General features: G+C 40.3%; 1 protein-coding gene across 1 annotated transcript in view; it reads left to right on the top strand.

Moving 5' to 3' along the window:
- CEP44 (centrosomal protein 44) overlaps positions 1–15,973 on the top strand; it is a 79,138-nt gene that overhangs the window by 30,144 nt on the left and 33,021 nt on the right. Inside the window, exons 5-6 of the mRNA XM_089684042.1 lie at positions 1,687–1,791; positions 13,769–13,900. Coding sequence (XP_089540168.1) covers positions 1,687–1,791; positions 13,769–13,900 — 237 coding nt within the window. The remainder of the gene's footprint in view (positions 1–1,686; positions 1,792–13,768; positions 13,901–15,973) is intronic.

A 15,973-nucleotide genomic window follows, 5' to 3' on the forward strand; every position in this document is an offset into this window, starting at 1 on the left:
GCGGGGTCAGTGCATGCTGAAGCGCACAGTCTGCAGAAGTCTCCAACTGTCCGCAGAGTCAATAGCTAAAGACCCCCAAACTTCATGTGGCCTTCAGATTAGCACAACAACAGTGCATAGCGAGCTTCATGGAATGGGTTTCCATGGCCGAGCAGTTGCATCCAAGCCTTAAATCACCCAAGTGCAATGTAAAGCGGTGACGTGGTGTAAAGCACGCCACCACTGGACACTAGAGTGGAGTGTGTTCTCTGGAGTGACGAATCACGCTTCTCTGGCAATCCTATGGATGTGTCTGGGTTTGGTGGTTGCCAGGAGAACGGTACTTGCCTGACTGCATTGTGCCAAATGTAAAGTTTGGTGGAGGGGGGATTATGGTGTGGGCTTAGTTCCAGTAAAGGGAACTCTTAAGGTGCCAGCATACCAAGACATTTTGGACAATTTCATGCTCCAACTTTGTGGGAACAGTTTGGGATGGCCCCATCCTGTTTCAACATGACTGCACACCAGTGCACAAAGCAAGGTACATAAAGACATGGATGAGCGAGTTTGGGGTGGAGGAACTTGACTGGCCTGCACAGAGTCCTGACCTCAACCTGATAGAACCCCTTTGGGATGAATTAGAGCAGAGACTGCGAGCCAGGCCTTCTCATCCTACATCAGTGCATGACCTCACAAATGCGCTTCTGGAAGAATGGTCAAACGTTCCCATAGACACACTCCTAAACTTTGTGGACAGCCTTGCCAGAAAAGTTGAAGCTGTTATGGCTGCAAACAGTGGGCCAACTCAATATTGAACCCTATGGGCTAAGACTGGGATGCCATTAAAGTTCATGTGCATGTAAAGGCATTTATCCCAATACTTTTAGCAATGTAGTGTACATGTACTTGGTGCGAGAAGATTATTACCCAAATAGTAACTGTTTGTATTCATCTGTACATTTGAATTCTAACCAATAGAACCAAGGGGTTGATTTACTACAACTGGAGAGTGCAAAATCTGGTGCAGCTGTGCATGGTAGCCAATCAGCTTCTATCTTCAGCTTGTTAAATTAAGCTTTGCCAAAGAAAAAATGGAAGCTGATTGGTTTCTGTGCAGAGCTGTAACAGATTTGCCACTCACCAGTTTTAGTAAATCAACCCTCAAGTGTTTCTGAATTTGTCATTGGAATCTTTGATTGAACTGGTCAGGTTATCCATCACTCTAATGTCCTCAACTCAGTGCAGCCTTTGTAATAGGTGTACAGGATTTACAGTTCACTGGTATTCAAGAGTGCGTAGCATTTACCAATTAATTATAGCTGACTTTTTATTGACTTTTATTGGGATGTTGTTGTGATGGAGAAGGAAATATGCAAGGTCTTTTAGGTATAGAGTACTTAGTGAATTTTTGAACAATCTAGTGTACTTGAGTCCAAAAGGACTGTAGTGCAGGGCATGACCAGATGATATGGAGTAGATCACTGTTCCCAGCGCCAGTAAGAGTCATTTATTGGGGAGTAGGGAGAATGTATGAGTGAGGGGGTAAGATACCACTTTGTCATTAGCTAATAACCCAGATACATGTATTCTTAATAATAGAGATTTGGTTCCCCATTGTTAGGTCCGCTTATGTATTTAGGTTATCATATTTTATACAAAACATTAGCATGCTTATTTTCTATTTTGCTTTCTGCTTTTGTTTACAAGGTTAAATTGCGACCACCTAACAAGCTGGCTACTGCTAAGGATAAATTTGAAGTATTTTATCCTGAAGAGTCATCTGTGTGTCCTACAACTGAAAAGTTAATTCAAGTAAGTACATTGTTCTGTCATGATGATGTATAGGTATATCTGCTTAGCAATACTGGTCTTCTGCACTTGATAAATCTTTCAAATTTAGGGAAGGGTAGAGGGTATCTGAGATTTTTTTTCACAAACCTCTTATTAAAAAATCTTGGTTGACAATATGAATAACAATTCCACAGTAAGTGTTAGCAAACAGCATGTTACATAGACCATGAAACGCAATCTTTCATACAGTGATATAAAGACTGAGCCAATCTCGACCAAGAAAAACAAAATAAACAAAACACAAGAAAAAAAAATACAGTAATACCTCGGTTCATGAACATAATTCGTTCCACAACTCTGATCATGAACCAAATAGGTTGCAAACCGAGGCAAATTTTCCCATAGGGTTCAATGTAAATCATGTTAATTTGTTCTGACCCCTACAAATGTGGTCGAGAACTGAATTTGGTCGCCAACCTAATCACATTTTTCCATAAGGTTCAATGTAAATAAGGCTAATCTGGTCTCAACTTTTGGTTTTTGAACCACAAAAATATGAAACAAAGTACAGTACAGTATGAAGAGAGAGAACACTAACTTTGCTTGAGATGACTTCTGGCGTGGAGAACTGGAAGGCGGGTGGGAGGCAGTTATTGTTTGGAGAGAGAGTCTCACTCCAAAAGGACATTGGGGAGATCTCCTTCAGGGTTTTCTCTCTTCTTTGTCTCTTAGCTGCAGGCTAAGTTTTGGTGAAAAATCTTTGCAATGTCACTTTTCTTTTCCTGTGCTGCATAACCCTCCGGAAATTAGAGACCATTTTATCGTTACAGTTATGTTGGAGTGGTGCTTCTCAGAAAAATCTTGGCACTCATTCCATTTTTCCATAATGGATTTTATGGCATCACTGCTAACCTCCTCCCTGCCTTCCTCTACCTCAGTGGAATGCTCCTCAGTAAGTGCCTTCTGCTGTTCACTGTGGAGTTCAGAAAGTTCTTCCATGGTCAGCTCCTCCTTATGTTTCTCAACAAGCTCCTCTATGTCTGCACCATTGACATTCAGACCCACACTCTTGCCCATGGACACAATCTCCTCCACTACCTCTGCATCAGACTGTTCAAAGTAATGTTCAGTGACACATTCTGGCCACAGTTTCCTCTAGGCTGATTTTAAAATCCGGTATGTGACATTTTCCCAGGCTTTGTCAATGATGTTGATGCAGTGGAGAACATTGAAATGTTTCTTCCAGAATTCTTTCAGACTCAAGGACGTCTCTTCAGTGACATTAAAATACCTAGTGAAGAGCGCCTTTGTGTTCAGCTTCTTGAAGTTGCAGATCCCTTGCTGGTCCATGGGCTGCAGAAGAGGTGTCGTGTTGGGGGGGGGAAGGAACTTGATCTTTATGAAGTCATACTCAGTGTCCATATTATCCACCAAGGCTGGAGGGTATGCTGGGGCATTGTCTGTCAGAAGAAGGCACCTTTCAGGAAGTTGGTTGTCAGATATTTTCTTAGGATGGGTGCGAACACCTCGTGCAGCTATTCCATGAACAATTGCTTTGTCACCCAAGCTTTCACATTGACCCTCCACATGACTGGTAGTCTGGCCTTGTTCACATTCTGTTCCTTGAATGTCCAAGGAGTCTGGGAATAGTACACCAGTAGTGGCTTAATCTTTAGATCTGCGCTTGGGTTTGCACACAGCAAAAGGGTCAATCTGTCTTTCATGGGCTTGTGCCCCCGCAATGTCTTTTCTTCCTGCGTGATATAGGTTATGTTCAGCATCTTTTTCCAGAAGAGCCCTGTTTCATCATAGTTGAACACTTCTGCCTTCATGAATTCCGCCAATTCTTTCTTGTAGGAATCTGCAGCGGTCTTGTCAGAACTGGAAGCCCCACCATGTCTTGTCACACTGTGGATGCCACTTCTCTGGCAGAATTTTTCACTTGCTGTACTTGCAGAGGGTTTTTTTTGTTTTGTTTTTTTTGCAGTAAATCACTGTGCAATTTCCTGGCTTTTTCATTTCCATAGATCATAGCTTCACTAATGCTATCACCTGTCAGCTGTTTCTCATTCAACCACACTAACAAGTTTTTCCACCTCTTCCAGCGCTTGTGTCCTGTGCTTGGTTAACATAGTTACTCCTTTTGTCACATCAGCTCCTTTGATAGCAGCTTTCTTCTTCAAAATAGTCCAGATTGTCGACTTCGCCATCTTGTACTTCGAGGCCAGATCAGTCACACGAATACCACGGTCATGCTTTTCCACAATTTCCTTCTTCAACTCAAGGATTATTTTCTTCACAACCTTATTCTTACCTTTCTTGCGCTGCGCGTTCTTGTGTCCTTCATTATCGCTCTGCGTGTTCTTGTCACCTTCATTACTGCTCTGCACTTTCTTGTCACCTTCATTACTGCTCTGCACTTTCTTTTTATCACCATGCTTGCTCTGCACATTCTTGTTACCTTCACTACCGCTCTGCACATTCTTGTCACCTTCACTACTGCTCTGCATGTTCTTGTCACCTTCGTTACTGCTCTGCACATTCTTGTCACCTTCATTACTGCTCTGCACATTCTGGTCACCTTCATTTGTGATCTGCGCGTTCTTGTCACCTTCATTACTACTCGGCACTTTCTTTTTAATAACATGCTTTCTCTGCACATTCTTGTCACTTTCATTACCGCTCTGCACTTTCTTTTTACCACCATGCTTGCTCTGCACACTCTGGTCACCTTCATTACCTCTTTGCACTTTCTGGTCACCTTCATTACTACTCTGCACTTTCTTTTTACCACCATGCTTGCTCTGCACATTCTTGTCACCTTCATTACTGCTCTGCACATTCTTGTCGCCTTCATTACTATTCTGCATGTTCTTGTCACCTTCATTACTGCTCTGCATGTTCTTATCACCTTCCTATCCGCTCTGCACATTCTGGTCACCTTCATTACCGCTTTGTGCTTTCTGGTCACCTTCATTACCGCTCTGCACTTTCTTTTTACCACCATGCTTGCTCTGCACATTCTTGTCACCTTCATTACTGCTTCGCACTTTCTTCTTACCACCATGCTTGCTCTGGATGTCCAATACAGTATGTACTAAAAAGCACACAAAAAAACTTTACAGCAAGTGTGCACAGGGATGTACTGTACAGTATGTGCTAAAAAGCACACCAAGGGGGTGCATGCGCGGCAACCCAAGATGGCGGACGTGTGAGGGGTGAACTTTGCCAATCCTCTGACTGTATCGGCCTCCCGACACCCTTCCACAGCAGCCATAGCTTCAGGAGTGCTCTCACTCGTGTCAGGATATACTCAGGCACACCCATGGGCAAAATTGGGAGATGGAAGCCACCCACGCCACCTCCTCTGGACCCAAGGCTTTCCATGCTGGATTGCTTCTTCACTAGGCCTGCATCCCCGGCCTCGAGGAGTAGTTGCATCGGCCCGAGTGAGTGCTCCGGAGAATCCGCTGAAATGGCGGGGACAGACACAGATGCCCCTGCTGCCTTGCTTTCTACGCCAGTGCCCCCCTCTCTGATGATGGATATCCTGGAAGACAAATGGCAAGTATTTTTACATAATATCACCTGCACTACCTCTGCTGAAATTGGGAAATTGGCCCAGGAGCTTAGTGGGAAGATTACTCAATTGGGAGATCGCACACACCACCTTGAATCAAAGTTCGATGAATTGGTGCAATATGTGCATGTCCGATAGGATGATAACGCAAATTTAAAACATTCCATGTCCAAGTTACAACTCCAAAAGGAGGGCCAGGAAAACAGGGAGCACCGCCAGTATATTTGTGTTTGTGGCATTTCTGAAATGGTTCCTGACTCCAAACTTAAACGCCACCTGCTGTTTCTGTTCACCACTCTGGCCCCCAAATTCCCAGATGTTAATCGGCATATGTATCCGGCCCACAGGTTGTTAGGCCCGAGGCCTCCTGAGGGAACTAGGCCCAGAGATGTTATTATTCATTTCCATTACTTTGACAACAAAGAAGCTTTATCACCTGAAATTTAAGGGAGACAAGCTCAAGTGATCTATCCCCCATTACTTTGGCGTAGTAAGTAACGCGTCTTAAAGCCGGTCGCCACTCATCTTCAGCAGCACTGGATCGCTTACCGGTGGGGATTTCTTTATTCTTTTCCCTTTTTATTCCCCCCTTTTTTTTTCTGTTTCAATATTTTTATTAATTGTAAGCTCCAAGGAGCAGGGCCCTCCTATCCCTCTCGTATTGAACTGTATTGTTGCTGTATTGTCTCCCGTTATATTGTAAAGCGCTGAGCAAACTGTTGGTGCTATATAAATCCTGTATAGTAATAATAATTAAAGTTTTGTTTTAAGAATATAACAAGCTCAAGATACGCCCACGCAGGGCAGAGCAGAACAATAACACATAAACAGATACATCCTGCTGACTTGTATTAGCCAAATAACGAAATGCCCAATGACATCTAGCAGGGACGGCAAAAAGAAGAAAGGATAAAGAACATAAAATGACAAAAAAAAAAAAAAAAAAGAAATCAGAAAAAAAAAAACATGGAAGAAAGAGAAACTAGAAGAATCACAGATCCAGGGCTAGCACAGGCAGCGACTATAGGAGGCCATAACTAGTAGGAGGCAGGGATGGCAAGGAATAACTTATCCAAGGTTCCCAAACCTTAAGGAATCTCGGATGAGAATCATGAAGAATGCTAGACATCTGTTCATTGATCAACATAGCATTCATCCAGGTCTTCCCCCTGGAAGACACTGAAGGGGTTCTCCAAGCTTGAGCTATAGCACGTTTAGCCGAAATAAATAGGTAGGATGCCAATTTCTGCTGAGACCTAGACAGACCCAAAATTGGGCAATGCAGAAGGGCCACTCTTGCATGCCTATGGACTGTAATATGAAATAGAGTTTGTAGCAAACCAAAAACCCTAGACCAGAAGCCTATCAATCGCAGGCACGACCACCAAATGTGCAAAACGTCCCCGCGTAGACCACAGTTCCAGAAACGCCTATCTCCACCAGTCGGAGATAATAAAGGAGAATTAGTTCACTCAGCCAAAGATATAGTAAAAGTGTTTAAAGAATATTATAATAAGCTATTTAATATTAAGTCCCATGGTACCATAGGAGAAGATGAAGTAAGAAAAACAGAAAGCAGACAGGCATATTTAGGAAAGGCGGGATTACCGAAATTAAGCGAAGAACAATTAAAATCCCTGGAAACAGCAATAACTCAGGAAGAAATACATCTAGCATTAAAAAGTACGGTAGCAGGGAAAAATCCAGGACCCAATGGGTATACAGTGAGATTATAAAAAATATGAAGAAATATTACTACCTAAACTGAGAATATATATGAATGCTTTGGGAGGAGAGATGGAAATGAGGAGGGAATCCCTGCAAGCTCATGTGGTTCTCATACGAAAGGAAGGCAAAGATGACACTCACTTTTCAAGCTATAGACCGATTTCCTTATTAAATACAGATACTAAGCTATATGCAAAAGTACTGGCAAGTAGATTGAAGTACCTAATGCCGAAATTGATACATATAGATCAAGTAGGGTTTGTCCCAGTGAGAGAGGGTAGAGACAACGGATTAAGATCCCTGTTCCTCATACAAAAAAGTAGGAAAGAGAAAATCCTGGCGCTGGTACTGTTGATTGATGCTGAAAAGGCATTTGACATAGTAAATTGGGGATATATGTTAGATACCTTGGAAGTAATAGGCATGGGACCTAGAATGAGAGAATGGATAAGGAAATGTATATAGTCAACCCTCGGCAGCAATAATGGTAAATGGGGAATTATCTGAGTATATTGGGATGCAGAATGGAACAAGACACGGATGTCCTCTGTCCTCATTGTTATATGTCCTATCTTTGGAATTTCTTTTGGCTACCATTAGGAATAATATAGATATAAAAGGAATTTGGGTAGGAGAAATTGAGCATAAGGTGGCAGCTTATGCAGACGACATGTTGTTCTATGTAGGAAATCAAAGGATAACATTGCCAAACTTAACGAAATCTTTAAAAGAATACGGAGAGATGTCAAACTTAAACATTAATCCAACTAAAACAGAGATCTTAAATATAAACCTTAAAGAGAGAAAAAAATTTTACAAGAGGAATTCCCTTTCGTCTGGAGGGAAAGAGAACTAAAATATCTATATCTAATATAGTATAAAACTGACTGTATCTTTAAAGAATCTATATAGATCAAATTATATCCCACTACTAAATGAGATTAAGGATGAAATAAAGAAATTAGGATGTGATCTCAGTCATGGATCGGTTGGATAAACCTGATAAAAATGGTAATTGTTCCAAAAATTCTATACAAATTCCAAATTATACCAATTAAACTTCCAGAGGTATATTTTAAAATAATTAAAAAAAATCTTAAGATTTATCTGAAGAAATAAGACTAGAATAAGTTATGAAATTTTAAGTAGAGATAAAGAGAAAAGTGGCCAGGGGGTACCAGACCTGAAAAGATATTATAACTCAGTAATTTTGGCAAGAATTTTTGATTGGACACATAATGCACAGGAGAAACGTTGGGTAAAAATAGAAAATACACTAAGTTATACGAATTTAAGTAGAATTATCTGGTTACCTCCTCAATACCGAGGATTAACAGAGAGCACAAGTTTGTTTACACGTAATGTCTTAAGAGTTTGGGATGTTTTACACAAACAAAGGGGGTGGGAATTTAACTCAATGTTAATGCCTCTAGGATCCACAGAGTTTTTCCCTCCAGGGAAGTGGATAAAGAAGAAAGATGTACAATTAAGAATATAATGGCGGGAGAGGAAATATGTTCACTTAGCGAACTGAAAAGTAAGATGAAAATATTTACGAGAATGGATGAATGGTGCTTCTGTCAATTAAAACATTTTATAGGGAGTCTCCCAAAGCCATTAAGAAAAAAGAGGCCTGAAACCCCTTTGAGCACTTATTAGATACACGGGGAGATGGGAAGCACGGGATTTCTAAAATGTATAAGATTCTCACAGGATTAATCACGGCTACAAGGCCACCATTTATAGAGAAATGGGAAAGGGATTTAGAAGTAATAATTGAGGGAAAACAAAAGAAAATGTATAGTTTAATTCACGGGAATGTAAATATGAAGGAGGTAGAAATGCATTACAAGTGCTTGGTAAGATGGTATATTACACCGAATGTAGCACATAGAATAAGTGGAGACAATTCACCTTTATGTTGGCGAGGATGTGGAGATATAGGCACAATGTTTCACTTATGGTGGGAGTGTCACAAAATCCAAGAATACTGGGAGGGTATAGTACGCAGAATTCAGGAAATAACGGAGGTCAATATCCCAAAGGACCCAGAGACTTGTCTTCTCTATGGTACTGAGTTCTCGGTAAAAAAATATTAAAAAACTGGATTATTGTATTATTTGAATGCAGCGAAGGGATTGATACCCACGTTTTGGAGGGAACAACAAGCACCAAAAATAAAGGATTGGGTAGAAAGGGTGGAGAAGACGTATAGAACGGAGGAACTTTACCATATAGAGGAAGATAAAATGGAGGTTTTCCGTACAAGGTGGGAAAAGTGGGTAGGATTTAAAAAGTGAGAGTTATCCGTACAATATGTGAAATAAAGAAAAGAAGTTATAGGGGACAAATACAATATAATATCAGTATTATTCTAGAAATAGGATCTTTAGAATGAAGGGAAAAGTGCATAATCAAGGCGGGGTAAGGTGGGGAGGAGGGAAGAGGGAGGGGTACCAAGATTAATGTTATATTTTGAGAATGTCAGACAAATTTGTGTAACTTATTTTGTCTGTTTTATTACCTTTTTTGGTATATTCAATATGGCAATTTGAAAAGAAATAATAAAATATTTAAAAAAAAAAAAAAGGTGATATCAAAGTGAAAATAATAGATGTGAGTCTGTCTGCCAATACTCTACTGACATTCTTGAGATAATTCTTAATGACTGAGATGGGTTTATAATTTTGGGGTAAAGAGAGATCCTTTTTAGGTTTTGGTAGCAAGGACCTGTTGGCCAGCAACATCTCCTCTGGAAAATTATTTTTTTTTGGAGTAGACTGGAGTATAACCATCAGGACCCAGGGATGAACCTTTTTTTAAAGAATGTAATAACTGTTGAGACCTTAGTCTCAGTAAATAGGGAGTTCAAATTTGCCAATTATGAAGGTGATAAAGTGGGAATAGGAATAGAAGCAAACCACAAGGTTGTGGTTGGGAACGAAGGGTGGAATAAAACTTTTCAAGAGGACCTCCTTAGGGTGAGATGTGGTAAGGCCTAAGGAGGTATTAAGCTTATATACAGTTGTGTCCAAAATTATTCAACCCCCACTGAAATTGAGTGTTTTGGCCAGTTTGACATTGCTTTTGATCATTCAGTCATCTTGCTTACATTTACATTAAAGAGGCACTTGTAGGTCAGACAAATATAACATAACAGTTATAATGAAATAACCACAAATGTCTTTTCTGTGCTCACAGCATTATCAGTTTTATTCAACCCCCAAGTGACATTCAATCTTAGTACTTAGTACAGCATCCTTTTACAGTTATAACAGCTTTTAAACGTGAAGCATAGCTTGACACAAGTGTCTTGCAGCGATCTACGGGTATCTTCGCCCATTCTTCATGGGCAAAGGCCTCCAGTTCAGTCACATTCTTAGGCTTGCGCACTGCAACTGCTTTCTTTAAGTCCCACCAGAGGTTCTCAATCGGATTTAAGTCTGGTGACTGCGATGGCCACTCCAAAATGTTCCAGCCTTTCCTCTGCAACCATGCTCTAGTGGACTTGGAGGTATGCTTGGGATCATTGTCCTGTTGAAAGGTCCAACGTCTCCCAAGCCTCAGGTGTGTGACGGACTGCATCACGTTTCCATCCAATATCTCCTGGTACTGAAGAGAATTCATGGTACCTTGCACACGCTGAAGCTTCCCTGTACCTGCAGAAGCAAAACAGCCCCAAAGCATGATTGACCCTCCACCATGCTTCACAGTAGGCAAGGTGTTCTTTTCATCATAGGCCTTGTTCTTCCTCCTCCAAACATAGCGTTGATCCATGGGCCCAAACAGTTCTAATTTTGTTTCATCAGTCCACAGAACACTATCCCACAACTTTTGTGGTTTGTCCACATGGCTTTTGGCATACTGCAGTCGACTCTTCTTATTCTTTGGAGACAGCAAGGGGGTACGCCTGGGAGTTCTGGCACGGAGGCCTTCATTACGCAGTGTGCGTCTTATTGTCTGGGCTGAAACTTCTGTACCCACATCTGACAAATCTTTTCTCAGTTCCTCAGCAGTCACACGGGGACTTCTCTCCACTCTACGCTTCAGGTAGCGCACAGCAGTTGAAGTCAGCATCTTCTTTCTGCCACGACCAGGTAGCGTTTCAACAGTGCCCTTTGCCTTGAATTTGCGAATGATGCTTCCTAAGGTGTCTCTTGGTATGTTTAACATCTTTGCAATCTTCTTATAGCCATTGCCCTTCCTGTGAAGAGAAATCACCTCTTCTCTTGTCTTCCTGGACCATTCTCTTGCCTTCACCATGTTTGTAACCACACCAGTAAATGTCTAGAAGGAGCTGAGTATCACAGTCATTTTAAAGCTGCCTAATTGGTGCTTATTATGCTTGATTGCTGCTCGGTGACATCCACAGGTGTTTTCAATACCTGATGGAAAGCACCTGTATGAACCTCTGTTCTTCAGAGTGGTAGTCTTTAAGGGGTTGAATAATTGTGGCAATGAAGAAACCACATAAGAACCATTTACTACTGTATTACATAAACAATTGATGTCATTTTAGTTGCATTTGGGTAGTTACAACGTCCTTGTAGGATTTGATTCTGAATACAATTCCAAATGTACACTATAGTCCCTAAACCCCTTTACAGCATTGGGGGTTGAATAATTTTGGACACAACTGTACATAAGGGGGTCGTAAAGATTCATTCAGCTTTCTGTCAAACATCAAAGAGGAGTTTTTGCTGTGCATCACAAATGTAGCCTTTGACCATCACAATACCTTTCTTCACTTTGATAGATTAGAAACGCTTAGAACTTGACTTCCTGTTATCTTCCAAAGACCTTGCAGTTGAAGCATGTATGTCCCCTGAGTTTTTATATAGTTGGTTTAATTCTTTAGTAAGGGACAGGATGTTTTAATGATTTTATGGGAAGCTGGTAAACTAATTAGTTTGCCCCATAATACTCCCTTCTGCCAACCTATTCGGGTGTAGTAGAAATATCAGGAGAAGAATTAAGAGAGAGATACTCTTCAATTGCTTTTGATACGTCAGCTTCTATAACCCAATCTGAAAGTAAAGATTCATTAAGTCTTCAAGTATATGAGGTAGTAGGTAGGCCTATTAATTTGGTGGTGAAAGACATCATTTTGTGATCAGACTATTTGTGAATGTAGCTTTCTGCAGACCCCCTGAAATGATTACATTCACCTTATTATTTATACAAGGGGTATCTCACCATCTCTTTTAAGAGCAGCTGAACAAAAGTTTCTTTTTAAGCCTGATCATTTTCTGACAGGGAGATTCAATGCTAGATCACTAAAATAACAAGTGAAAACACTAGTTATATGTTGGCAGTACTGCAATTTTATAAAGAATTCCTACTTATTGTACCATCCAGTCCCCTGTCAATGTCCTAAGTCTTTGTGACTATGCATTTTAGTAACAAACGTTTGCATGTTTGTCCTTATGTTTTTATCAGTTATATACTATAGTAGTTATTTTGGGGTAGATCCTTCTCTCTTTATATCCTAAAATATATAAATAGATTAAAACACATACCCATTGAATGAAAAGATATATGACAAATCATTATTTTTATTTAGCTTTTGTTGATGCCTAATTGCTATTTTTTTTTCCTGTCCACGACCATTAAACCTTTGATTAGCTCAGAAATTATGCATTTCCTCCTCTCTGCAGTTAACAGTTCATATCTGGTTTTTGTTCTGTTTGCTCTGCTAAGAGCACACCTCTCACTTTACTTTTTTTAATTTTCTGTAGAAATGACCTTTTCAGGCGGCATTTGTCTACTGCCACTTATGGGTAGGTCCTGCCAGTAAATGTACCCGACCTGAATTTTTTGTCTCATTGGGAGGATTTTTTTCACTTCCTGTCCTATAGACACAACAGAAAGTGACAGGAAATTGCTTCAAAGTGAGTTAAGTCCTCTTTTTGATGGCTGTCACTAGTACAAGTATCTCCATTGCAAGATTTCACCTCCTGTTACAACTCCAAATTTAGAATTTTCCCTTGCTTTCATTTTTGATCACAATGGTCATTAGAATACACAGAGAGAGTGAATCTCTACAGTGGTGGTGGTGATGGTGGTGGGGCACAGATCATGTGTATCTTTCAGATCTTTAACAGTAACCTTCCTCACAGCAGAAATGTGCATGTATTATATGATGTGGCATTTTATTTATCTAGGTACATTTCTTTTATCTCATTTATCATCCTCTTACAAAAAAAAAAAACAAATGCTTAGTTTTCACCTTTAGTTTGCCTTATCCAAGCTTCTGCAGTATAAGTCCTAATGCCAAATGCTTTGTTTTGGTCTGTAGCAAAGGAGGTGTTAAAACAGAACCATGGTTTGACTATCTCTTCTCAGCCTGTTGTTTTGTTGGCATTTTGTCACTTGGCCATCATATGAGGATTTGATTAAAAGAACTTCAGGAGAAAGGTAGAATTTTTAAATCTACCTTATTTTTAAGCTATTTTTAAGGCCGATGAATATAATAGAGGAAAGTAGGCTTGAGAATAGCAATTTAGCATCTTTAGCAATTTTCTGCATAGCATAGTGATGAAACAACCTGATTGATCTCAGCCTGTAGCACTATAAAGCATTAAAAACAATAAAAGCTGACATCTGACCGGATACTTGTCAAAATTATCTCATGGGTCATTCTCAACTTTGTGCATACTTAGGTGCTAAGAATTGTTCTTTTTCTTACAGAAAAAAATGCTTGTGGAACGACATGTTGGCAGGCCTGCTAATTTACCTATAGTTTCTGAAAGATTTGTGCCATCAACTCAGGAAGAAATATCAAGCTCGGAGTCTGAAGCAGATGGCCAGTGTGAGGATGTGGTAAGAGTGCGTGCAAAGCAGTGTCTTCTTATTTTGATAACATAGATATCTAATTACTGTTTGCAAGGGATCAATATATACACACATCCAGATAACCTACACCATTCTTTATATATATATATATGTATATATATATATAAAGAGAGAGGGAGAAGAAAAAAAATATATAATAATATGAATGGGTGGTACCGTGATAGGTTGGCACCTATGCAATAAGTCCATCTTTGAAATTTCCTTGTTACTAAATATTTCATGGTCAACCCCACCTCCACCTAAGAACTGTACTTGAATTACCTCCACCAGATCATCCCCCGCAGCTATCACCTTTTGTATCACCTCCCTCTTCCTTTAGATTGTAAGCTCCACGAGCAGGGCCCTCATATTCCTTCTGTACTGAAATGTATTGTAATTGTACTGTCTCCCTTATATTGTACAGCGCTGCGCAAACTGTTGGCGCTATATAAATCCTGTATAATAATAACTGTTAGTGGTATTATAAAAAAGTGGAAGCAATTGGGAACAACAGCAGCTTGGCCATGAAGTGGTAGGCCACGTAAAATGACAGCGTGGCCAGCGCATGCTTAATCACACAGTGTGCAGAAGTCGTCAACTGTCTGCAGAGTCAATCACTAAAGACCTCCAAACTTTGCGTGGCCTTCAGATTAGCACAATAACAGTGCATAGAGAGCTTCATGGAATGGGTTTCCATGGCCAAGGAGCTTCATCCAAGCCTTCCATCACCAAGTGCAATGCAAAACGTCAGATACAGTGGTGTAAAGCACACCTCCACTGGACTCTACAGCAGTGGAGACATGTTCTCTGGAGTGACAAATCATGCTTTGGCAATCCGATGGACATGTCTGGGTTTTGCAGTTGCCAGGAGAACAGTATTTGCCTGACTGCATTGTGCCAAGTGTAAAGTCTGGTGGAGGGGCGTTATGTTGTGGGGTTGTTATTCAGGGGTTGGGCTTGGCCCCTTAGTTCCAGTGAAGTGAACTTTTAAGGAGTCATCATACCAAGGCATTTCAGACAATTTCATGCTCCCAACTTTGTGAGAACAGTTTGGGAAGCCAGAAGAATCTGGAGTGACAGGAAATAACCTCCTAGATAGTTGTCACTAGAACAGGAAACCCCCTTGACAAATTTCCCTCATCTCCTGTTTCTGTGACTAGAATGTTTTGTGATTTAGGTGTGCAAAGCAAAGTATTTGTTACAGGGGCTCATAGACCCAGATGGTGGGGTAGCCATTTAAGAAGATCTACTGTAATCCATTGGATAGAATTAGATATGAATTTGTCCAGATGTATTAATTGAAAAACAATTTGAAAAAAAACCACCAATAACGGGTTTCGTGATGAATGGTAACTTCTTTAGTTTAGGGTGTGAATGAAACTTCAAACAAATGTTGTAAGGAAGTATGTACACAATGAAGGTAAATCTAAGAGGGTGTTTGCTACAGGTATTATTATTATTTTAGATTTTGATTAATTTGATGTTCATAGGTATACATATTTGATCTGTTATACAGTAAGGGCCAATTCACACCACTGCATTTTAGCACAGCTGTAAAATGCAGATCAACGGAAGGATATCCGAAGAACAATCATTTCCAGTGTGTCCTATTCACACTGTAATGTTACATTGTGTTATATTTTGTTGCGCAGCACATTGTACATTCTACAAGAGACTCCGAACAGGTGGGTAAGTGTATTTTATTGCGCAAGAGGCGTGGCATATCTCTTCTGCAATAAAGAGCTTGCCTGTTTGCATTTTTTTTATTTTTGAACTTTAGTTACAGTTTGTTGTTGTATTCATTTTTTTTACCTGTTTAAGCCTGTGTCAATTTTTATTGCAAATGCTCTGAAACTGCTGCCTGACACTCAATCTGCATGTGATGTAAGCATCCGCAGCAGATCTCAACTCATTTGACACTTTATAGTGTTCCCCTTCACTCCTTCCCTGGCAAATGCATAAAAGGGAGAGTGACCAGTAAAGGGCTGGAGAAGCTGGGCCAGTACAGAGAGCAATTAGATATTTCCAGAAGAGGAGAGGGTTACGATGTGCAACTAAGGA

This window comes from Staurois parvus, unplaced genomic scaffold (genome assembly GCF_062004578.1).
Source record: "Staurois parvus isolate SC_StPar_1 unplaced genomic scaffold, SC_StPar_1.0 ptg000334l, whole genome shotgun sequence".
NCBI lineage: Eukaryota > Metazoa > Chordata > Amphibia > Anura > Ranidae > Staurois > Staurois parvus.